We start from the raw sequence: 25,007 nt of genomic DNA on the forward strand, positions 1-25,007 counted from the left end.
ATGGGGAGGCGCGGAGGAGACACCGGAAGTAGCTGTGGTACGGGTCGGACTGAGGGGTACTCACCGCCCGCAGCCTCCACCCGCGCGGCAGTCAGAGCTCAGGCCCGCGGTGGTGGGCGTGGCGGTCTCCGGAACACAACTCCGACTGTTCGCTGTCGGCGCGGGGCGGCGCCGCGTCGCTCGCCTTCACCAGCTGCCATGAGCGAGCGCCTCCGCCCCAGGTGAGAGGAGGGAACCCACTTTCTCTGCGGCCCCTCGGCCGACGATGTGCGCCCTGGAGCCGAGGGGCTCACGAAGCCGGGGTGGTGCTTGGCTCTTGTCTGCGCTGCTCTGCGGTCGGAGGAGGCGGGGAGAAGGTTGCGCGGCCTCTGACACCTGGACCCTGTGGGTAGCCAGAGAGGTGACTCTCTGGAATCCAGGGCTACCCCTTCTGCGTCTTTTTCTAGTTTTCTTCGTCTTCTGCCCTTTCCACTTTGGAATGAGGTTTGTTCGGTCCTACGAGACAGACGGTGGTCCTTCCTAAATTTAGGCGGGTGGTGGTGGTGGGGGGGGGGATGGGAGGGATCGCCGATCTTGAAGGGACAGCCCCTTGAGGCGCCTCTGAGAGGGGACGGGAGGCTTCGGGGGCGGGGAGCTGCTGGCGCCCCAAGGTCAGGAGAAAGGCGGGGGTTGGGCTTAACCCTGCAGCTGGGAGGGCTTAGGGTGGACCGCGGCGCTGTGTCCTCATCTGTTGGAAACCCCGAAGGACTGATGGACCCGGCTGGGTGGTGAGCCACTCTCGGTTGTAGCATTAACAGGCAGGATTCTAAACAGTTTGGATGGGGAGCCGTTTGCCTGTGAGCAGGGAGGTGGCTAACATTGCGAGTTTTTCTCCTTACCCTCTCCACTGAGCCTGGCGGAGGCCCTAGGCGGCCCCTCGGGGCTTTAAGCCCGATCCGGATGAAGTTTCTTTTCTTATTTTCAGTCTTCGAGAAGGTGGGAAGAAGTAAGTTGGGACTCCTTACCTCAGAATGAAGAAGGCCTGCTTTATTTCTTAACTAGAAAGTCTCCCAATATGAAGCTTGACGACCTATATACATCACTTAAGTTGTACTTTTTCATTTTTCTGGTGGAGAACATAGAACAGATTTAGAGAGACTCCTTTAGTTATGTAAGCCTATCCAGGTTTACGTCTCTTTATTATTCCGTAGTAGTCTTAGGCTTAAATAAGGTGGACCATAGGCTTGCTTTTTTATTTTCTCTCATAAACGATTTTATTTTTTTATGCATATGAGTGTTTTCCCTGTGTATATGGATGTATACCGTGACATGCGTGTCTGGTGTCCACGGAGGTCCCAGGAGGGCTGGGAACAAAACCCCAGTCCCCTGTAGGACTAACAGGGGTTCTCAGTGGCTGGGCCATCTCCCCAACCCTGGGTCTTATCCTTCCATTCGTTGGTCGTGAATGTAATCATTCTTTTGCAAGGCTTCTTGAAACAGTTACCTCATGGGATTGGGGTTCCCCAACATTCTGAGATGATTTGATGATCCAGTGGAGAAAATGTTGAGGTCCCTAGACTGAATTGAGTTACTGATAATGGTTCTGTAGTAATAGAGGGAGAAAGCCTGTACTTGTGTCAAAAGATGATCAAACTCAATTGGAAATTAGAAGATGTTTCCCAAATTATAATCTGGTCTGTGGCATTAATGTAGTACCAAAAGGTTTAATCTTACTGATTGTGCAGATAGAATGAAGCCATAATCTTGCCAATTATTAAAAACCATTGAAAGGTTTAAATTAGGTCAAGTTGGAATTATGGCCCAGTTACAGCCATACCATTAGAGTTAGGGTTGTGACCTTTAGATGCAGTAAGCCTGAGCTGACTGCCATCTTTTAGATTCTCTTGGAATGTCTCCCTCATGTGACAGCCCTCAGCATTTTCTTTCTTTTTTTTCTTTTTCTTTTTTTTTTTTTTTTTTTTTGTTTGTTTGTTTGTTTGTTTTGAGACAGGGTTTCTCTGTATAGCTCTGGCTGTCCTGGAACTCACTCTGTAAGCCAGGCTGGCCTTGAACTCAGAAATCCGCCTGCCTCTGCCTCCCAAGTGCTAGGATTAAAGAAGACGTGGGCCACCACCACCCGGCCAGCATTTTCTGTTGCTAACAGATTTTTTTTTTTTAATCTAATGCTGCAGACAAGTAGTCTGAGTTTGTACTGATTGTAGATTCTTTTTATCTAATATACTTATAGGAATCCTAGTGTGTTTATATCTTCTGGTGACTTCTTTAAAAGAATCCAGTTGTCGAGGACAGACCTTCTTTTTTTTTCTTGCCTATTTTTTTTTTTCCCCTTTCTCTTCACCAATGAGCTAGCTTGGCCCCTTCTGGTGTCAGACTTTCACAGGAGACTTAGAACACTGTAGAAGGGTAGGTGTGTGGGAAGGAAGTCTGCCTTATCACAGATCTCAAGTGTCCACGAATGAACTGGGAGAGAGACACCTAATAGTAAGAAGCATTTGAGATAGAGTGTGGTTGTACTTGTCTTTAATCCCAGCCCTCAAGAGGCAGAGGCTCTTTGAGTCCATGGCCAACTTGTTTTGTAGAGCCAGTTCCAGCCTAGCCAGGATACATAGTATACATTTTATAATAAAATGAATTGAAAACCAGTTGCTGTACTTGATGATGGAATTTGCCTGGGGTTCTTGAAGAGGACCAGGAAGATAAGACAGAAGTGAGATATGAAAAGTGATGGAGTCAGCCATCCTGGGGGGGTAACAGATGCCCAGCAATTGTTTTTCGTAAGTGGAAAGGAGGTGCATGGAAAACCAGTGAACTGACTGGTCATGTGAGTTATCAGTAAGGGTATTGGAAGCTGAGTGTTGCTAGGGAGCCATCTAATAACAAAACCCAAGAACAACACGAGTGGAGACTAGGTAGAGCTCATTCTTAACTCATTACCACCCAAAGGAGAGGACACCTCACAGGTCAGAGAGGTAGTGCTTGTACATTGAGAAACTGACACGTCTTATGACTTTTCCAGAGGTAGATGAGAACTATACAACAGCCCAGTGTTGTTCTTGTTCCTGGGAGGAAACATGCCTTGTTTCAGATGAGGAGATGCCAATTTTGGTCAGCCTCATAAAGTTTGGGTGGAGTGACTCAGCAGCCCCAAGCATAACCAGCTGTTGCTATGCTGATAAGATAAAAGTTGAGGCGCCAGTGTGCTGCCACTGTGAGTTTCTCTCCCAGCAGATGTAGCACAGCCTCATGTAAAAGGCCTGTAATGGGATGAAGGAGAAACTTCTTAGTTCAAATTTATATACTAAGTTATTGATTTGTTTGTTTAGTCATTTATTTTTTGAGACAGGGTCTCACTATGTAACCCTGGCTGTTTTGGAGCTCTCTGTTATAGACTAGGCTGGACTTACACTCACAGAGATCTGTTTGTGTCTGTCTGCTGAATGCTGGGATCAAAGGTGTGCCCTTGTTTAGATTTATACTAGGGTACTCACTTAATGGTTATTAAGACTTGATGTGTCTAGGGCTGTAGCTCTAGAGCCCGTAAGACCTACCAAATACAAGGCCTTGGGTTCAACCCAAGCACCACAGAGAAAACAAGACACACTCGAAAGAACTATGCCAAAATAAAAACCTGGTATTTATCTTGTTTTTAATTTTCAAGTAGTTGAAGAATATTGTGCTGGTTTTCTGGGAGAGAGTTAAGAAGCGGAAAGAGATTCTTATTTTATTGCTCTATGGGATAAACTGTGTAGTCTCCAGCTAGTCACAATTCTTGGGTCTGTCTATAATTCCATTTTCAGGGGATCTGACGCTCACATAGACATACATGCAGGAAAAACAGCAATAAAATAAAAATAAATTATTTAAAAAGAGGAGGGGGTCTGCTTTCCTCATCATTGGCTTTTCTGTGTCTGACTTAAACACACATACAGATTCCCTCCCTCTAGCCCTCCCTCACACATACATTCTCTCTTGCTTACTCTCACATACGCAAGCACACACACACACACACACACACACACACACGCACACACGCACAGGTATAAATAAATTCCCTAGCTTTTTGCTTCTTTTTTTTGTGTATGTATTTTTTGTTTGATTGGTTTGGGTTTTTTGTTTTGTTTTTGTAACTGTCTCTGTGTGTGGTCTTAGCTGTCCTGGAACTTGCTATGTAGACCAGATAGACTTCAAACTCAAAAGAGATCCTCCTGTCTCTGTCTCCTAAGTGTACATACAGATTGAAGGTGACTGTCCCATCAGGCCCATTATTGCCTTTTATCTCTTTCTTGGAAGCATTGTCTCTGTAATTGATAAGCCCTTTGGAAGTATGGAACTTGGCAGTTCTGCCCAACAGAACTGCTTTTTACTATGTAAAGAATTTTTTGCTAAAACAGCATTTTGGTAATTCAAAAAATTCTTTCTCACTCAGTTATCAGTTCAGTTACGTAAAACAGCTGATGGCTGCAGAAATGGCCCCAGCAGTTAAGAGCACTTAACTGCCTTTTCGGAGGACCCAGGTTCAATTCCCAGCACCAACATGGTGACTGTTTGTAACTCCAGCTCCAAGAGAACCATTGCCCTTTGACACCATGGCCATGTAGACAGAACACTCATAAACATAAAATAAATTCTAAAAAAGGTAACCAAGTAGAGCTGATACTGTAATCCATCCCACAGTGAAGAACTGTGGACCTACAGAATCTTTGAAGTTTTGTTCTTTGCTGAACTTCTTTTTTCTAGGCTTTAAAAGCAGTCATTTGTTTTTGTGTTTTGTTAGTTTTATATATTTTTTTTTTGTTGTTTAAAGTAAAATAATTTAGGATTGGCATTGTTCACATGACAGGTAGTTTTCTCAGTATATAAAATTCAAAATATCCTTACCTCTTAGGTGTGGTGATACACACCTTTAATCCCAGTACTTGGGAAGTAGAGGCAGGTGGATCTCTCATGGTGGCCTTGGCTACATAGTGAGTTCTAGTACAGCCAGGGCTACATAGATCCTATATCCAAACAAAACGAAACAAACAACAACAACAACAAATCCCTCTACAGTTTATGTTTTGCAGCATTTTTTTTATAATAAATTTACAATAGTCATTTTTCTTCAGTGAAATAGGAGTTTCTGTGGTCTCTGATTAGTTTCACTGTTGGTTTTTAAAATATGTTTAATTATTGTGTGTGTGTAGATCAGAGAGCAACTTGTGAGAGTCACTTTTCTTCTCCCACCATGTGGGACCTGAGTTGGGACCCAGGTTGTCAGGCTTGGCAGTAAGCACCTTTACCTGCTGAGCCATCTCACCAGCCCCCGGGTGATTTTTAAGTAGCTGTAACCCCAGCAGTTGGTTGCTTTCTGGGCAGCCGCTATAGCAGTACTGCTATAGTTTCATCAGCCTTGAAGTGGAGAACTGGAGACTCGGGTGTATGAAGTCATTGTTGGTTTTCAGTCTGCAGCACGCCCATGGGTTTAGTACTATGAGTAGGCTGCATTGCTTGAATAAAAGCAAACAGCTGTTCACCTCACATTTGCCTTTACTGTCAGAGGGCTGGGTGCTGCATGGAAACAGAGGACCTGTACTTGAACAGCAGGCTTTTGTGTGGTAACTGATTGTGCGTGAGGATGTTGGAGATTGTGGGTTCCTGCAGTATATTTATGCTGGGCATGGTGAAGACTGGAGTGGCTACAGCAGCAGTAGCTGCAGGACTGCAGCCAGCTTCTTGTGAATGTACTTAGTGCATTGGGTTGGCATCGCAGCCTGTGAGGAAGCTGATCTCCGTACTGGAGGGTGGTGTAGGAGCAGGTAGGAGCTAGCCTTAGGCACATCTTGTGATGGGTGAGGCCTGGCGCCCTGAGTGGTGCAGTGAGTACTTGGTCTTACTTGAACAATTTGACCTAGAGGTAGTGTGCAGCATGGCTGAGTCTGAGCTAGCTGTGTGAGTAGCCTGAAGGAGGTGCTGTGTGCTGAGAGTTGGCCATGGGGTTGGGCATAGCTTGTACATTTGCCGTTCTCTGCATATGCCGGTAGTGAGGTGAGCCTGCAACTCTGCTGAGCCAAAGCTATATATGGTCACTTCAGTTGAGCTTCTGCATTGAAGAGATTCAGCGTACTTTTATGAGGTCTCATGCTGTGTCTGAAGCTCAGTGTTGCTTTGGGTGGCCTCAGATGTGTAGTGGTTCTCCTGCCTCAGCTTCTTGACTTGCTGGGATTGTAGACATAGCCACTATGCCTGGCAGTAACTGGATTTTTTATTTTTAAATGAATTAATTTTGCTTTTTTTGAGACAGCCTTACCCTTGCTTACCTGGAACTCACTCTACAGAACAGGTCTTGAACTTGCAGTGATCCCCTTGCCTGTGCTTCCTGAGTTCTGGAGTTAGAAATGCAAGCCATCATGCTCTGCAGGATGAGGGTTTTAAATGTTGGCTTCCTTAAATTTAAGTGGCCACTTTATTAGTGGCTGCCATATTGGGCAGGGTATTCCAGGCAGTTTATTTTAGAATTAACTATTCTTTCTTTTCTTTATTCCTGTTTTCTATTTTGAGATTAGAATTCCTTCTGTTGCCCCTAATTCTTGTAGATAACCTAAATAAGCACCCTGTCATACCGAGAGCACACGCTGGAGGAAGATGTGACTTATTTTCCCCTTTAACTGTCAGTTGTAACCAGCATGCACTGTGACTCAGTGGCAGCTCAGCGCACTGATGCTACAGCACTGTGCTGTAGCCTGAGCTTTTCCAGTGATGGCTCAGAAAAGTAATGGACACCCGACTTCCCACCCTGCCACCAAGCAGACATCAGACCCTCTCACCAACCTGTGCTCCTATGCCATGCCCTCTTGCGTGTATTTTAGGGCACTGCTCTGTGGGACTAGGAGTAGAGTGGGGATTTGGAATTATAATTTCTGGGGACATGGCAAGCAGAAACTGAGTTGGGAAGCTTCATTGTTATCCTTCTCCTGTTCCTTTGTCCCCAGCAGGCGTTTGGAAACCAGCCTTTCTCTGTTAGGCTTGACCTGACTGGCTATCTTTGCTTGGTGCCCAGTGTTGGTACTTACTATTTTTCCTATTGGGATGTTGTGGTGGATTGATTTTTTAGCAAAGAGGGTTAATTTTTCTATGTTATAATGTTTTATAATTGAAATGTCTGCAAGTTCCATAGCTGGTTATTTTTTCTCTTTGTTTTTAAATTTCAGAAAAAGGAGAAGAAATGGCAATGATGATGACAACCACCCTCCTCCCCAGACCAAAAGGAGCAGTAGGAACCCCATCTTCCAGGATTCCTGGGACACAGAGGTAGGCAGAGTGGCCACAGGCACAGCCGAATGACCCGGCCTCTATTGTATAATTGGGAGTTTATTTGCTCAAAGAATAACTCTCCTTCCTTGATGGTGGCAGCTTCCACTTTACTTGCTTACTTACTAGTCTTTTTATTTTGAGGCAGACTTTTGATGTGTAGTGCTACCTGGCCTGGAACTTAGTCTGTAAATCTGGTTGGCCTCCTTAGTGCTGGGTTGTAGCTAAGTGCTGGCACAGCAGGTCTTTAATTACTCTTTTGAATCAAAGCCTTTCTGAGGAAGGTAAGCACTGTCCTGCCAGGCAAGCATCATGCACATGTTTGTTTACACACACACACACACACACACACACACACAGACACACAATCTTATAATAGTTTCATGGACTTGAAAGCCTGTCTTTGAATCCTCTAATTTTACATTTTCACTAATAGCCCATTTCCTTATGGTTTATAAAGTATGATTGTCCCCAAGGGAGACATTTCGTTGCTTGTATTCAGTAGCAGTTCTAGGCAGCAGAGTGTGTACAGCGTGTGTGCATAGATCCCTTTAAAGGGATTTTATTCGCCGGGTGGGTGGTGGTGCACGCCTTTAATCCCAGCACTTGGGAGGCAGAGGCAGGCGGATTTCTGAGTTCGAGGCTAGCCTGGTCTACAGCGTGAGTTCCAGGACAGCCAGGACTACACAGAGAAACCCTGTCTCAAAAAAAAAAAAAAAAAAAAAAGGAATTTTATTCTTCAGTGTGTTCTAGAACATGTTCTTCTTAGGGAGGGAAGGCAGGAGAGTGGAATGCAGATGAGGAGCACACTCAGAGTTCCAGAGAGCATGGCTGCAAGTTACTGTTTTAACTAAGACGCTGATGGCATCTCTGATCAATGATGCAGGTGATGCAACTCCTAACAGCTGCCGTGTAGTAGCTGGGTCCTCACACACACACTAAAACAAATCCTGCTGTACTTGGTTCCCACTAATAGGATTTGCCTAGTATCTAGATTCTGTACCACCAATCCACAGTCAGTGGGGGTGGGGGGGGACGCTGACCTTCAGATTAATGACCAGGGCTAGAGTATGTTCTGCCACGTGTGGGCTTGGGTTTTGATAGCATCTTGCACCTCTGAAAATCTTAGTCTGCTCATTTTGATTTTAAGTAAGCATTTAGCCAAAAAGTAGTTGAGCTTTTGTTTAATGGGATGGTTGGGGAATCCCAGGGATGAAGGAGACTAGTGATCAGAGATGCCATCAGCCCACTTGAGACCATGCTCTCTGTGGCTTTGATGCTTGAGAATGGGATAAAAATCTCTTTAAATTAACTTGAAGGCTTCTGTTTTATTTCTAAGAATTGAAAAATTTGTATTTACTTACTTTCATTTGTACACTGTGTTTGTGTTCTGGTGGGCACTGTGGAGGGCCCTGGACGACCTGCACAGAGACATTGGTGTTCTTTTTCTGACTGTGTGGGACTTGAGAATCAGATCAGTTGTCAGACTTGGGTAAGGAGGTACCTTTGCTTGTTCTCTCACTGAATCTGGTTTTGTCTTTTTTTTCCAAATACTTTTTATTTATGCATATGTGTATGTGCCTATGTGAGTGTATATGTGCCACATACTTGGAAGTGTCTCCAGAGGCCAGAGCAAATCAGCTCCCCTAGAACTAGATGTAAGTGCTTGGGAACTACCTGATGTAGATGCTGGGAACCAAGCCATGGGTCCTCAATCCTCTAATGGCAGTAAGCATTCTTAACGGACGGGCCATGCCTTAAGCCCTTGTTTTCTTATTTTAAGCACATGTATTTTAGTATTAGGGTTTTTGTTTGGTTGTTAGTTGTTTTTTTTTTTTTTTTTTTTAAGATTTATTTATTTTACATATGTGAGTACACTGCCAATGTCTTCAGACACAGCAGAAGAGGGCATTGGATCCCATTACAGATGGTTGCTGGGAATTGAACTCAGGACTTCTGGGAGAGCAGTCCATGCTCTTAACTGCTGAGCCATCTCTCCAGCCTGTGGTTTGTTTTTGTTGTTGTTGTTGGTAGTGGTGGACAGGGTTTCTGTGTAGTTGTTAACCTGGAACTTCCTGTGTAGACCAGCTGGGCTTTGTTTCCAAATGATTAAAAGTATACACCACTATGCCAGGCTGTGTTGTTTGTTGTTTTTTGTTCCATTTTGTTTTGTTTTTCGAGACAGGGTTTCTCTGTAACAGCCATGGCTTTCTTGGAACTTGCTTTGTAGACCAAGCTGGCCTTGAACTCACAGAGATCCATCTACCTCTGCCTCCTGAGTGTTGGAATTAAAGGTGTACACCACCATGCCCAGCTAGGTTATATTGTTATAATTGCAATTTGTAAAAAAAATACCCTTGACTCAGTTTCTACCATCTATGCATTGATATCCCAGAAGAAAATAGTGACTTGTGACCTTTGGGGCACATATCTTTTTCTTGCTTGTCCAGAGAAGTTTAACTGTTGAACTGGTCAGAATGAACAGCCTGAAGTGTGGGCTAGCTGGTTCTCAGTATAGCTTAAGGCTACTGTAACAGCCTTTGTCTGAACCCACTTGCAAGTCACCCAGTTTGGTATCCTAACCTTTATATGCAAGGTTGCTTGCTGGGCATAGGCTGCTGTGCTGAGCTTGCTCTGTGGTAGGGGAAGTGAGTGAACAGCAGGTGGCCTGGAGAGGTAGAAGGCTGGGCTCTCTCTACTAAAATGCTAAGGAAAGCCTGAGGGACTGACACTTCCCATTGGAATAGGTTCTTTTCTTTGTAGTGTAAAAACAGCTTTGGAGACTTCTGGCTTTTTTTCTGATAGTTGTATATAAAAGAGAAGAATAAATTACTAATATTGTCAGTTGATTTAATAAATAGTACATTAATAAGAGTGTTACCTTTTAATTCAAAGGCTGGCCAACAGTTGCATTTTCTTTAGAGTAAGATCAGGACCCATTTCTTGGAGCTGAAGAGATGTCTCAGTGGTTAAGAACGCTGGGTGCTTTTTCAGAGGTCCTGGGTTCAATTCTCAGCACCCACATGGCAGTTCACAACTGTCTGTAACTCTAGTTCAAGAGGATCTGACACTCACACAGACATATATGCAGATAAAACATCAGTGCACATAAAACAAAACAAAAGTAAAGAATATTTCCTGGGTGTTTCTTTAAATACTAAAGTAATTTTAGAGTTCTTTTCTGATAGCTTGTTTTCATTTGGAAGGCATTTGTTTAATATCACTACCTAAGATGAACTTCTAAGATTTACTCTCTTCTGCTATAGGTAATAGTTGGCCACTACTGGGAAATCACTTGTGGCATTGACTCAGGTGCAGCTGCTACACTGAGTCACGGGCTTTGGTTGTCCAAAAGCTGGAGGTAGTGGACACCTCTTGCCTTGATGCTCTGAGTGAAGGGCTGTGAGGCCTGACTTAGATAGAGACCTGCTGTGCAGGGAGAAGCTTTGCTCTGTGCATTTTCTTCCTCTCATTTTAGTAGGTCTTTTTCTACTCTGGTGGAGAAATTGGGCCACAGAAAAGTAACATGCAGGAGGTAGAAGAGGCCTTGTGCAGTAGTAGTGCCTGCTTAGACCCACTTGTCCCCAACTGGAATGAACTGCTTTCAGAAGACAGATGCCAGTTCAGATGAGCTTTGCTAAATATAGCCAGGAGCAGCCAGCTCCTAGGCTTCTCCGCAGTCACAGAAGCAGAATTCCTTCACTTGGAAAAATTCCCAAGTAAATAGTATGATATGGTAGTGCCGGGGACGCAGGGTGAGTTGACAAGGAAAAGCAAAGAGATTAGGTTTTTTTTCCCTTTAAAAATCCTTAGTGTTTGAGGACTTTGAATTTTAACTCCAGTGACTTAGAGAGGTAACAACTTACAAGCTTTAGGGTTCTCTTCTGCCTGCTTGTCTTCTGTGTGGATCATGTGTGCATGCAAGGAGGCCAAAGGCTGAGGTGCTTTTCTTCTATTGCTCTTCACCTTAGTGTTAATTTAAAAAGTTATAATTTGTGTGCGTAATGTACGTGTCATGCTGCATGTTTGGAAGTCAGAGGACAACTTTGTGATGACTCTCCTTCCACCTGTGGGTTCTGGGGCTCAAACTCTGGTGGCCAGGCTAGCACAGCAAGCGCCTTTACCCACTGAGCCATCTTGTTGGCGCCCCACCCTATTTTTTGAGACAGACTCTCAGTGAACCTGGAGCTTGCTGTGTTGGCTAAATTGGCTGGACAGCAAGCCCTCAGGTTCCTCCTGTCTCTGCCTCCCCAGTGTAGTCACCTGGGATTACAGATACATGCCACTGTACCCAGAGTTTTATGTGGGTGCTGGGGATCAAACCCAGGTTTTCAGGTTTACACAGCAGGCACTTTGCCAGCTGAGCCATTTCACTAGCCCCTGATCCTGTTTTTACATTGAGGTATAGTTTGCTAGTGTAAGATTAGTTTTTTAGCCATTCTTAGCCTAGATAGTTAGCACCTAAGTCAGACACGCCTGTCTACTCCGTGAGCAAGACAGGAAGTGACTTATTAACTTGTGTCTTTCTTTTTATGAATCCTGTATAAAGGCAGCTGTGTTGTCTTTTTTACTCAACCTTTCTTTCCTTCATTCTAAAGGTGTACTTATTTTATGTGTGTGTATGTTTTGCCTGTGTGTATGTGTATCACCTGTGTCCCTGATGCCCAGGAAGGTCAGAAGAAGGCATTGGAATTGGAACTGGAGTTTGAGTGGTTGCAAGCTGCCATGGAGACGCTGGGAACTGAACCCTTGGTCCTCTGTGAGGGTAACTGGTGCTCATACCTGCTGAGCTGTTTCCAGCTCAGCATTCTTTTCTAGAGGATTTACTAAGGCTGGTAAAAATGGACTAGATTAGGCAGGCGGAGTGGCTTGTCTGTAATCCCAGTACTTGGGAGACTGAGGAAGGAGGGTCACCATTAGTTTGAGACCAGCCATAGGACTGATAATTCTGGGCCAGCCTGGATATAAGTGTAAAATCCTATGTCAAAAAGACTTAAGAAAAAAGGCAGTTATATTTCACAGGAGCTGGTCTTGCTGGTTTGAGGTGAAGCTGTATATGGGGAGGAGTGATGATCTTTGGGAGTAATTAGTGTCTACAAGTTGTACTAGATGCTCCCATGCAAACCTGCCTTCCTGAGTACAGAGTATCCTCCCTGGTGTTTCCATTAAAGTCAGAAGTGCATACCTACTGCCGTAACTGAGGAGAGCTTCCTGTTGAGAAACAGTGGGAACATGTAAGCATTTATATATTCACTCACTCACTCACTCACTCACTCACTCACTCACTCACTCACAGGTAGGATGGGACCCAGGGCTTTGTATGTGCCAGACAATGCTCTACTGTTAAACTACATCCCTGGCATAGTTTAACATAATCTTTGTAAAAGATGCCTTTAATTTTTATTTTGTATTTAGTAGTGTTTTGTTTGCATGAATGTCTGTACTATGTAGTTGTAGAGGTCAGAAGAGGGCGTAGGTTTCCCTGGAACTGGAGTTACAAAAGGTTGTGAGCTACCATGTGGGTGCTGGGAACGGAAACCCAGCTTCCTGCCAGAGGAGCCAGTGCTCTTAACTGCTGAGCCATCGCTTCAGCTCCGAGTTGGACATAAATTTGAAAATGTTTAATATTAAAGTACTCATTTTTTCTTTAAATTAGATTTATTGTGTAATTTCTATTGCATTTACTTACATGTTGTGTGTGTGTGTGTGTGTGTGTGTGTGTGTGTCTAGGTCAGAGGACACCTGGGAGCTGCCTCTCCCCACCATGTAGGAATCATCCGTTTGGTCATATTTTGTTTTTCTAAGACAGGATTTCAGTTCGGATCTCTAAGACAGACCCGTACTGGCCTGGAATTCACTGTAGTTCAGCCTTGCCTTAAACTTGTTTTTTGTGATTCTACCTCCACCTCCCAAGTGCTGGGATCACAGGCATGAGCTACCAGGCCCAGCTAAAGCTCTTAATTTTTTCTGTCTTGAGTCTTTTGTGGGGTAGTAGGTACATGCCAAAACACAGAATTGTTTTGAGTAGGAGTGTGCCATATTGCACATGAGAGTGTTTTCTTTGTAGGTTCATATAAATTGAAAGCATTGGTGAATGTGGAGATAGGGATAAAGAGAAGCTAAGGCCTGAAAGATTAAAATGCTTTTTCTAGATGGATGTAGTGTCAGGGCATAGTGTAACACACCGTTAGTCTCAGCATTCAGGAGGCAGAGGCAGGAAGATCTCTGTGAGTTCGAGGCCAGCATGGTCTACAGCGTGAGAGCCAGGACAGCCTGGGCTGCATACTAAGTCTTAAAAAATGAAAAAACAAAGCAAAACAACCAGCCAATAAAAACCACAAAATACCCTCCCTCCCTCCCTTTTTTTTTTTTTTTTTTTTTTTTTTTTGATAAAGGGAAAAGGCATGCTCTAGGTGATAAATGTACTCATGTTTCTGATTATTTTAGTTAGCATATGTTAATTATACATAATAATAGATTTCATATGGCATTTTCACATGGACACATATTTTAGCACATTAACTCTTTCTCCCCCTCTTTCTGTTCCCCTCCCGCCCAGAACCTCCCCTACTTTCCTGCCTTCATTTATTACTTGGTTTACTATTCTTGATGACCCTGAGGTTCCTTAGGGTTCCTTGCAGGAGTGTGAATGAAGTTAGTCTAGGAGCATGGGCTTCTTGCACAGGTAGATGCTTCTCCCATGAGATCAAAACTGCACAGACACTGCCATGCTCTGAAGCCTGCTACCTCACTCATTCTACTTCCTCCTACATTCTTTCCTTCCCAGTGTCTATGATATGAGGGAGGAGGTGGTATAGATATCTCATGTGTGGCTTAGTGATCCTGGAAGAGTCCCCACTTGCCTACACCAGACTTACAGTGGACTAATCTGTAGTAGCAGGATGGAGATTGCAGTTGGATGGGCATGGCATGTCCATTTAACTTCCCCACCAAGGTGTAGGACCTCCCTGACCTTCAGCATTTGAAGGGGTTGATGGTACATGTTAAATCCTTCCCTGGGAGTAGGGGACAACAACCTGCGGGGTTGATTTCCTCATCACTGATTCAGTGCCGTAGACAGCACTGCGTGCTTCTCGCCTGGCACTGAGGGGCTGTAGCCCAGATAAGAGTTCTCCCTCAGCAGCCCCAGCAACACCATCTAACAGTGTGCCAGCTAGCACCAGGGAGGAAGCACCCAGCAACACCATCTAACAGTGTGCCAGCCAGCTAGCCACCAGGGAGGAAGCATCCACAGGAAGGGAGCACCATCCTTGTTTTAGTTTCTTGTCTCCCTTCCTGTAATCGGTTCTTGAGAGTTTTATAGCTCAGATGGCCTAGGCTAACCTTAAACTCCAGAGCTTCCAACCTTTATCTTCAGAATGCTGGGGTTACAGGCGTGTACTGCCATGCCTGTCCTAGTTTTGATTTTATGAAGCAGAGAGACTCCACAATTAATGTGCTTGCTTGGGCAGCTTTCTAAAGGTTCTGAGTAGAAAACAGGATTTAGAGGTATTTATTATTCTCTGCCATGGTGTCAAGGGTTATCATTTAAACTACCTTCACAGCCTGGTAAAGCCTACCCAGGGGAACAGCAGTTTTTCATCTCTGGTGAGGAATTTGAGAAAACAAAGATGGCCTTCTTTAGTGTGTTCATTCTCTGCTTTGCAGTTCCTGCATCATGCCTTCTTCCTGCCTGTCACAGCTTACCAGGTTCCCAGGGCCCATTGATGGGTTTTCTCCTTTTGTACTTTTCAGGTTCATGGTCTGAACATGGTTCTTCTCTGGTCTGCTTCCATGTCCTTCTCTTTCCTAACTCATCCATCTGCAGCTTCCTATTCTCCTTCCCTACCCCCATCTGCCTTGCTTGTTTGTAGCCTGTGTTATTTTCTCAGGAACATTCCCTTCCTCTCCTTGCTTGGCTTTGTTGACTCAGCCAAAACTTGCAGGTAGTGTGAGCAGTGTGGTTGATATTCAGCAAGTGTTTCCTGATATCTGCTGCCCTTGCATGCATGTCCTATGTCCTTAGTCATCTCCCTCCAAGCCCTGCAGCCTCTCTCTGGGGTATGACATACACCATCAACATTTCTAGTCCCCTGTGCCTACCCTCCTGCTCAGCCTTATGAGGAAACCTCAGTGGGCCTTTTTTCTGTATCTTCATCACATACAGATCCCTGGGATCCTAACTTATTCCAACTAGAGCATGCCTCGAGTACTCAGAACCTCTGCTGGGGCCTCGGTGGCTTTTGTACTCTAGCTGTTCCCTCTCTCTGTGTTTTATGGTTCACCAGCCCCTGACAGCCTCACAGTTCAGCTGTACCACACTGGAAACTTGTCACCCTCAAGACACACTTTTTCCATTTGAGTTTGTACTGGTTCTCCTGGTTTGCCATTTCCTGCCTATTCAAAGTTTAGCTCATAGACTAGTGGAGCCGCCCTTAGGATCCTTCCTCTCCCATGTTCATCCCGCATGCACTGATGCGTTTCTCTCCCGGCAGTAATCTTAGACTCTGGTTATCTATAGATGATGCATTACCACCATTTCCCCTGACTGAGCTTAGTAAATGTTCACCAAGTGCCTGAGCAGCTCTGGTGACAGCTTAATAGCAGGCACACACGTCTGTTTGTATAGCGGGCATGAGAACAGCTGGTGTTCTGGCAAGTACATCAGAAGCCCACAAGGACTCCACAATTTCTCCGAGGACAGTACCCTTCTGGCTGCACTGTGCTGTCAGAGGTTATGAGGATATAATGGCTGCCTGTATTTGAGACCCCTTTTCTTTAAGTTTTCAAAACAGGACTCTTCAGAGTGGTCAGTGCTTTCTTGAGGATGTTATTAGCAAACAGCAGAGCACCAGTGTTAGTAAAAGAATTTAGTGCCTTTTAAACACAGGTGTAACAATGGTATTTCCCCCCTTGCAGCCATCTGATACTGAAAGTAAGCATCACCTAGTGAGAGGAACTGGATCAGTCTTTGCCCATTTCATACTTTCAGACTGGGAAGGAACCTTGCTTTTCATCTGTGTCTGGGAGGGCAGGTGGGCAGACAGCACAAGGGCACTTGGTGCTTGTGTTCAGAGACTGGCAATGCAGTTCATCGGAGCCTCTCTGCCTACAGATGGCTGAGGGAAGGGCTTTGTAGCACTTGTCCCATTTCCTCTTCTGGAACATGGACGGGAGGAAGACCTTGAGAGGCATCCCCTGGAGGAGTCATTCTAACCAGCAAGCCTTTCAGCCCTTGGTAGTCAGGGAAGGTGAAACTGTGTTCCATAAATCTAAAACAGGCCAGTAGCTTTTCAGAGTCTCAGTTTTGAAGTTGGAAGTCACTAAAGACCTTACTCTGTTTTGTGGTAACATTTTTTTTTTTTTTTTTTACCTGTGGTTAATTTTTTCCTCCTAAATACATTGTGTGTGTGTGTGTAAACTCTTAAAAAAATAAAATAACTGGATCTGGAGAGATGACTGAATGGCACACACTCCTGTTTCAGACTTAGTTGCCAGCACCAACATGGCAGCTGATAACCATTGTAACTCTAATCCCAGGGGATCAGATGCCTTCTGTTGGCCTTCAGGCTTTGCACGAATGTTGTGCACATAAACTCGTGTGTGTGTGTGTGTGTGTGTGTGTGTGTGTGTGTGTGTGTGTGTGATCTCGCACACACAAAGGAATTTTAAAAATGAAAATAGTTAAATAATGTAGAAAATCCAAATTCTAAATGCCTTGCCACCTGTGTCATCCAGACTTTTTTTGATGTGCATAGTATGTATATGATAAAGTTTGTTTTAAAACTAAGATATTTCATAAATTCTTTTGGGGGAATTGGTTCTCTTCTTCCAATAGGTTGGACCCAGAGATCAAAATCATGTTGTCAGGCTTGGTGGCAAATAAGTGCTAAGCCATCTTGCTAGCTCAAGAAAAAGAAAAAAGAACAAAAATAAAACAATTCTGCCCCCATACACTATATGTAGTGTTCAGTTTAAAGAAAAAGAGACTTTGTAGATGTGCAAGTTTCTGGTATTTGGTAATACTGAGGATAATTTTGTGGTAAGTATGTAATAGATGTATTACAGTGTAACCAATTCTTCTAGATGTTTGTTTGTGAGACATTTTACCCACGTCACCATGAGTAGGATTACAAAATTTAAAAGTGAACCTAGGAGACAAAAACAATGAAGTAGAGCATTGGTGTGGGGGCTGAGGAAGAAGCACTCCGCATGCAGGGGCAGCCTGTGCTACACAGTGAGACAGCTACTCAGGAAACCTCAACTGGCTCCCTGACCTGTTAATGAGCTTTTCTCTTTTCTGAAGAGTATCATTTTGGCTATTATAGTTTGAAATACATATAATTTGATATGCAAATTTGACTTATTAAAGACGAATTCTAGTTCTTGCCTTAATTTTCAAGAAGTGCCTGTAACAAAAAAAATAGTAAAGAAAGCAAGCAGACTAAGAGGAAAGAGCTTGGGCAGTGGTGGAGCACACCTTTAATCCCAGCACCTGGGAGGCAGAGCCAGATAGAGCTTAGTTCGAGGCCAGCCTGGCCTACAGAGTGAGTTCTAGGACAGCCAGGACTACACAGAGAAACTCTTGTCTCAGGAAAAACAAAACAAAACAAAAAGCAGAGGAAAGAGCTTTCTGTGGGTGGAGTCTGATTCAGGGTGGTGGCCTATTTAAATATTCATGACCTTCTCAAAGTGCTGGTAGCCCTTCTAGGATGTTGAGGTAGCTTAGGAAAGGCCTTTGTAAACTTTGTTTAGCTACTGACTTTGAGTTAAGGCTCAAGAAAATTAATTCTAGCCATTCCTGCCACCTGCCTTCCTTAGAATCCTTTTCTGAATTCTATTTTAATGGCATAAGGCACTCCCTGTGAGCACTGGATATGTGCCTGTGTGAGACAGCTCAAATCACCTATGGACAAGCAGGTTTCAGGTGTGCCAGTGGGTGCTTCTGTTCCAGATGCGTTAGCTATGTATTTGTACATAGAGCTAGGACTTAATAGTCACCTTGAAAGAATAGATCTGGGGGCTGGAGAGATGGCTCAGCAGTTAAGAGCACTGACTGCTCTTCCAGAGGTCCTGAGTTCAATTCCCAGCAACCATTACATGGTGTCTCACAACCATCTGTAATAGGATCTGAGGCCCTCTTCTGGTGTGTCTGAAGAGAGCAGTGGTGTAGTCATGTACATAAATCTTTAAAAAAAATTAATAAAGTGTAGATCTGGAAGCTTTTATAAACCTGTGTTTGTAAGTGAAATATAGAATGCTTTACAGAAAAGGTGGTAGGAGAAGGTAGGAGAAAGTATCTATAATCCTCCCATTTTAACTGTTCGGTTTGTTTTCTTTCCAGTTTTATTCTCTTATGTGTAGACTTTACACAGATGGAAACATTTCAAAGCAAATGCCTTTGTCAAGGGTACATACATTGGATATAGCAAAGGGCTGACCTTTAGACAGAATTCTAAACCAGCTCAGGGTTTTAATTGCTTCCTTAGGTTTTAATCCTTCTCAGAAGGAGGAGAGGCAGCTTTAATACTAGTGTCAAAGGGCAGACATGTTTTTGAGTGGTTTGCTTTGATGAGGTCATGCTCATTAGAGGACACATGGAGCACACTCAGGCACACATCCACGTGGTGGCAGCAAGACTGACAGCCCAATTCTTAAGTGTACTTTGTGTACTGAGTGATTATAGGACATTACTTTGCATGTAGGTTTTCAGTTACCTGGTTCAGAGTTTGTGGATTGGGGGGGAAGGGTTAATACCTTTTCTGTCCCCTGTACCAGTAGCTGATACTTGTCTTTTAGCTGAGAACCACCTTTGATGACTGGAAATGGTGGATGAATGGTTCGAACAGACAGAGAAAAGTGAAGGAGTAAGCTGTATGTGAAAGGGGTGGGGTCCAGCTCATGCTTGGGTTATACCTACACTTCCTACCTGTCAGGGGAGGAAGGTGTGTGAAGCCAGTGTCTGACTGCATACAGTAACCATTTCTTATGGCGTTTCAAGATATACTTTTTGGGGGTTGTTTCTAATCTCACCTCCTCCTTTAATGTGTCGTGCCCAGGAGTTCCCTTCCCACTGTCATGTCTTATCTCTTTCATTACACCATCCATCTCATTTCCTTAAAACTTTTTCCCTTCTCTTGATCCCTTACTTTTACAAGCTGTGCCTACTGCCAACTTGAAGCCTGGGATAGATATCAGTATCATAATTTCTAGATGCATCCATTTTCATGCAAAATTCCTATGTTCGTTTTTCTTGCCATATGGCCCAGAGATACCACTCCTGGGCATGTACTCAAAGGACTTTGTATCTCATCACAGAGACACTTACACATCTGTGTTTATCTATCGTTGTTCTTTTCATAGTAGCAAGGAAGTGGAGTCATCTTAGGTGACCATGGAGATGAGTGGATATGAAAGCGTGGGCACATACACAGTGGAGTTTTGTTCAGCTCCAACAAAGAAGACTCTTACTGCGGCTTCTCATTTTAAGCCCCAGCAAAGCCTTTCTGCGGGAGACTGGCTGATAGGACCCTGTCTTTTCTTTTCCTTCCAGTCTTCAAGCAGCGACAGCGGAGGGAGCAGCAGCAGCAGCAGCATCAATAGCCCAGACAGGGCCAGTGGGCCAGAGAGCAGCCTGAGCCACATCATCCCGGGATCCTGCCCCAGCACCCCCCAGCCGATGCCTGAGCAGTCTGCACTGTGCCAAGGCCCTTACTTCCACATCAATCAGACCCTGAAGGAGGCTCACTTTCACAGCCTCCAGCACCGAGGCCGGCCTCCGACATGATGCTCCGGCAGTTTCTTGCCTTCTGTGAAGGGACAGCACTGTGCAGATTGGATATTTCAACTTAATGATTTGTTTTTAAAAGTTGCACACAGAAAAAAAATGCCTGTTGGCTTTCAGTCTATATTTGAGTATCGGGTCAGCAGGTAGCTGTTTACTGGGGTTTGCTGCACTATTGCGATTTCGGAGGGGCTTGGGAGCAAGTTTTTATAGGATTCTTTTAGAAGATTCTTTTGAGAGGGCATCAGATCTACATCGTGGCAGTGTATGAGGAAGTCAGCTGACTGATTCCACAGCTGTCACCTAGATGCCATACTGTAAGGAAAGAGCCTCGTGAAATGTGGGACCTTACAGTTTTAAAATTCAATAAACTAGTAAAGAATATCTAGTTTCCATGAAAAAAACCTAAGTTTTCTCCCTAAATATAGGAAGCTTGACTCAGTGTTGCACTGACGTTAACTGCCGTACTACCTCTTAGTATGTAGATGTCTGTCTGTCTGTCTGTAAAATGCTTTCCCTTGGAACAGAACAGTAGTCCACTCTGAAGACCATGCAAGCTAACCACCTTTCCTAGTTGTCTCCATTTTACATTTGAATTTCCAGGGAGAATCTCACTTCCCTATCTATTTTCTTCTACTCTGTACCCCAAACGCTATAGAGAACATTGTGCAGTTCTCAAAGTCAAGAAATACCTAGTAACTATTACAAACTTGTGTATTAACAGCTTAACTGCTAGCTCCTTGCAGTACCCGTAGCCAAGGCAGAGGTCAGTGCAGACGAAGGCAACCTGTTTGATAGCTGAAGGAAGGAGAGTGAGATGTAACTCGTGCCTATAGGCACCCAGCCCTGCGGGGAGAGGGGGGCACATTCTATCACTGAAACTGGAAAGATTGGTGTGGTGTAGAAACAAGAGCAGAGGCACCTCTAGGAAAAACAACGCTCTAGTATTTATTTAGAGAGCCTGGGCATTGTCCCCATGCTATTTGGTCACACTAGAGAGCCAGGCGAGCTTGAACAGTGAAGGTGCCGGTGAGTCATCTTCCTCACTTGCAAGCTGTCTGAACAAAGAGCCAGGATGTGTCGTTGGGTCACCTACCCTGGAGAGTGCCGGGGGGCCAACCTGCCGTTAGAGGAAGAGGAAGTGCCTTAAGCATGCACCTGTAGTCTCCTGCCTGTCCCCTTCACTGCACCCCACTCAGAGGCCACACAGCACAGGCAACAGCACTGAGGAACGGGGATGGCTCTGGTAAGGAGCTGAGAGGGACGCCTGGACCAGAGCAGGTTACTGTGCGATATAGCTACAGTCTGAGGTGGCCCATGCCAGGAAGAGTGAACATGCAGTGCCTTCCATGGCCTCTCCTCTGAGGGCCACAGCATGGAAGGGCCAGCCTTCCATGTGCATGGGAACTACTGTCATAAAGCCCAGAGGTCAGAAAGTAGGTTTGGTTTTTTTTTCCCCTTTCAGGACGGTTTTTCCAGATTTTAAAACCAGATGTTTTTGAGGACTCGGGATCTTACTGGGTTTGTTGGCAAGGAATGTGGGGAAGGATACTTTACTGGAGTTCTAACAGTAAGACAAACAGTGCTATGAGAGGAGAAGCTGTCAAGCACACATGTACACATCACAGTCCAGAAATACCCAGGAGGGCTCCGGCAGGTTTAATGGATGGCGTCCTACTGAAACAAAACACGTATTAATCAGTGCTCGAGGAAGCACGTTTCTTCCCATCTCCCACCCAACTAAAGGCACAGGTGAGACCATCTGAAGACAAAGGGTCTTCCCATGCTCTGATCACAGTGTCGGGTGCCAGTCAGCAGTCATTCACCCAACAAAATACAAGAGGCCATCTCTTATGTGCTGTGCGGTTTTCACAGCCTGTGGTCTGGGTATATTTCTATTTTGACGCTATTTGCTCGAGTCAATTGGCATCTTTCTATGAGCTCAAGCTAGTGAAACCTTGTACTCTATTGCGCCGCCATTAAAAGCAGCCTTAGTGCATTGCCGTATGGTGCCTAATTGGTTATTTCTAAAAGAGCTGGTGGGGGTTGGGGAGCTGAGTTGGGGATGGGGTTAGAAGAACCACTCGGGCCTCTTCTCTTGGCACTGACCTGGGCTTGGGTTTCAACGCCTCGACTGGTTGCCCTCGTCTTTCTTGTGCTTGTCATGCTCAGTGGAAGGAGTCCAAACCTTAAAACACAAAGGATGGTGTCACTGTGGAGAACGGGCAGCAGGCCTGGCAGAGCCTCCTGAGCCACTTACCTGATCTGACTGGAGGCCAGTGGCAGTATGTTATGGGGTTCCTGGGAGTTGAACGTGCTGCTCCGGGAGGCAAACTGATTCTCTGTACCAGTAACCAACCCAAATAGAACCTGCAGGTAAGAAAAGGAGGGCATGTGAATATCACAGAGTGAGTCACACTTCGCTGGTGGGTTATTTTTAACCATTGCTTGGGCGAATGTACTTTTAAGTGTTAACTTTTTCAAAATTAGTCCTTAATCAGTACTATGGGTAAGAATCTCAAAAGCCATGTAGTTCTTTTCAGAGTTCCCTGTGTAGCCTTGGCTGTCCTGGAACTCGTCTCTCTAGACCAGGCTGGCCTCCAACTCCTAGAGATCCACTGCCTCTGCCTCTGCCTCCTGAGTGCTGGGATTAAACGCATGGGCCACCATACTACCCAGCCCACATTTAGTGGTGTTGTGTGTGTGTGTGTGTGTGAGAGAGAGACAGAGACAGAGACAGAGAGACAGAGCACACACATGTGGAAGTCAGAAGGTGACTTTCTCAGACCTGGGTCCTGGGTCTTAAAGCTCTAAAGCTGTTGGCAGTTGGTGGCACCTCGTTTACACACTGGGCCATCCCATCCTGCTGGCACCCGTGTATTCCTTTTTGTGAGGCCATGTAAATAAACGTCACAAACCCTTACCTCCAACATGGCTGTCCCAGTTCATAGCCTTTTACCTAATTCTCTTCTAGGAAGTGGCTATTTCTTTGTATTTCACTCCTGTGCATAGAGGACTCCAGCAGATTTGTAATCTGAACCCAAGACACTTTGGTCTCATCTTTGGTTACACTGAGCATGGTTGTGGCCCAACTTACTGAAGTCCGCTGCACCAGGCGGTTGAGGTTGCTGTTGAGATGTGGTGTGAACACATCCAGGTCAAAAGGGTCAATGAGGGCCTCCAGCCTGTCGGTCATCTTCTCAATTCTGAGAAGAGTTAAACATTATTGTACATCCACTTCAGGACAGGAAACAACCTGGCAGGATTTTACAGAAGCCCCAGAGGTGGGAATTACCCAACTAACTTGCTTAGTGTCCTTAGACAGCCACAAGGCTTATGTCCAGTCCATGCCTGCCACTTATTGAACATGACTGAGGTTCTGTTGGCTTCACCTAGCTGTGGAATGCGTTCACCGGGTATTATTTGACTCACTGGTTACACAGTAACTTGCTGTTCAAAAGAAACCCAGTCAATGTGGTAGGATGTGGTACCTTTGTGGGGCATCTCTGGAAAGGGACTTCAGATGTTCAGCTCATAGATGTTAGTACAGTGCAAGATTATGTTTCTTTATTGCTGGCCTGGACAAAGGTCTGAATGCTGGACTTGAAGTGTGGCTTCTGAATGCTCTGTTCTCCCACCACTCTAAGACTAGAAAATCCCCAGAGAAACCCTCCCAAGTGAGTTGCTGTCCATTTACTGCACCAGGAAGAGGCTGCCCTGCAGGTGGCCCAGTAGGAATAGTCACCTGGAGTCGGCCTTGCTCCGGCCACTCTTCACCTCCTCCCCCTTGCTGGTCAGAACGATGTTGAGGTAGCGTAGGTCATAGAGGAGCTGCAGGGCTCGGTTCTGGGTCATTGGAAATGCCCCTTTCTGCAAGTGAAGGCTGGCTGGTGAGGGGTGATCCTTACATGGTTCCATGTGTAGCTGCAGGTTCTGCTTGGCATTACAGCTTGGTGCAGTTTCAGGTGCTATTGACACCCTCAGGGCCATGTCTCAAAAGCGTTAAATAGAACTCTGGTCTTAAAATCTCAGAGCATGGAAGAGACCCAGCCCTTAAAGGCAGGCTCCTAGATGAGGGTGGCCATTGCAAAGGAGCAAGGCTTCTTGCGTGAGGAGAGGTATGTGACTTCTGAGGCTCAGGAGATCAATGAATTCTCCCCCAAGTCAGGATTGGCCCTGCCATTAAGTGTTCCTGGTGAAACAGGAGTCAAGGGTCTAAGGCACAGGTGCAGTGGAGGCTGAGGATAGGACCTCCCCATCCTAAAGGGAACCTCTCGGTGCCATAGCTTCTGTCACCCCTCACTCTCACCTGCTTACAGTTGATCCTGAGTAGATCAAGGGGTTTAAAGACTTGCCCAGAGCCTGCATGAACAATTGGTGGCACTGGGGCCAAAACTCAGCCCTTTTTACTGTGAACGCTTTTACCCTGTCCACCAGTCCTCAATAATGAACTTTGTGATGCCATCTGACCTTGAGAAAGTCAACCTGCAGGGGTAGATGCCTCTCCTGAGTCATGGAGCATATTTATGGGCCTGGGTTGGGCAATGATTCTATTCTGAACCCTTAAAACAAACCACCTAAATCCAAGACAAAGGTCTGTTTGTTTGGATACCCACCTTTATCTGGTTTTCCTCTGTGAGTTGCTCATAGGCAGCTATGATTTGGGCCATGCAGGTCTTCAGCATCTCCTGTAGGGTGACCTTTGGCAAGGCATGGCCTCCAACCCGATTAACTTCCTGGCATAAGCCAAACAGGAAGGATTGTACATACCAGGACGGCTGAAAGATCAGAACAATACATTGCTAACTGCATCCAGCAGGCCACACGTATCCCTCACTAAGAACATGTACCTTGATACTTCTCTGCCGTTAAGCATCTACCTGAAGACCACTCAGCTGCTCCTCAGAAGGTACATAAGGAAATGACTTTCCAGAAC

General features: G+C 45.1%; 2 protein-coding genes across 5 annotated transcripts in view; one reads left to right on the forward strand and one right to left on the reverse strand.

Annotated features, from left to right (window-relative positions):
* On the forward strand, positions 1-22,078 carry Vcf1 (VCP nuclear cofactor family member 1). 4 transcript variants are annotated; one of them, XM_034504934.2, is made up of 3 exons: positions 1-221; positions 7,188-7,287; positions 19,841-22,078. In XM_034504934.2, exons 1-3 carry the CDS (start codon positions 1-3, stop codon positions 20,072-20,074), a joined length of 555 nt encoding a protein of 184 aa, XP_034360825.1. In that variant the 3' UTR covers positions 20,075-22,078. The 4 variants fall into 4 exon arrangements, with proteins under 4 accessions (XP_034360825.1, XP_034360828.1, XP_034360827.1 ...); XM_034504937.2 differs by having other exon boundaries at positions 7,270-7,287; XM_034504936.2 differs by lacking the exon at positions 1-221 and adding an exon at positions 228-384.
* The window catches only part of Cog1 (component of oligomeric golgi complex 1), a 12,334-nt gene continuing 8,323 nt past the window's right edge, over positions 20,997-25,007 (reverse strand). The window contains exons 9-14 of the mRNA XM_034504922.2: positions 24,688-24,849; positions 23,817-23,941; positions 23,169-23,277; positions 22,332-22,441; positions 22,181-22,259; positions 20,997-21,191 (exon numbers count right to left, since the gene is read on the reverse strand). Coding sequence (XP_034360813.1) covers positions 21,051-21,191; positions 22,181-22,259; positions 22,332-22,441; positions 23,169-23,277; positions 23,817-23,941; positions 24,688-24,849 — 726 coding nt within the window. The 3' untranslated portion in view covers positions 20,997-21,050. The remainder of the gene's footprint in view (positions 21,192-22,180; positions 22,260-22,331; positions 22,442-23,168; positions 23,278-23,816; positions 23,942-24,687; positions 24,850-25,007) is intronic.

This window comes from Arvicanthis niloticus, chromosome 6, assembly GCF_011762505.2.
Source record: "Arvicanthis niloticus isolate mArvNil1 chromosome 6, mArvNil1.pat.X, whole genome shotgun sequence".
NCBI lineage: Eukaryota > Metazoa > Chordata > Mammalia > Rodentia > Muridae > Arvicanthis > Arvicanthis niloticus.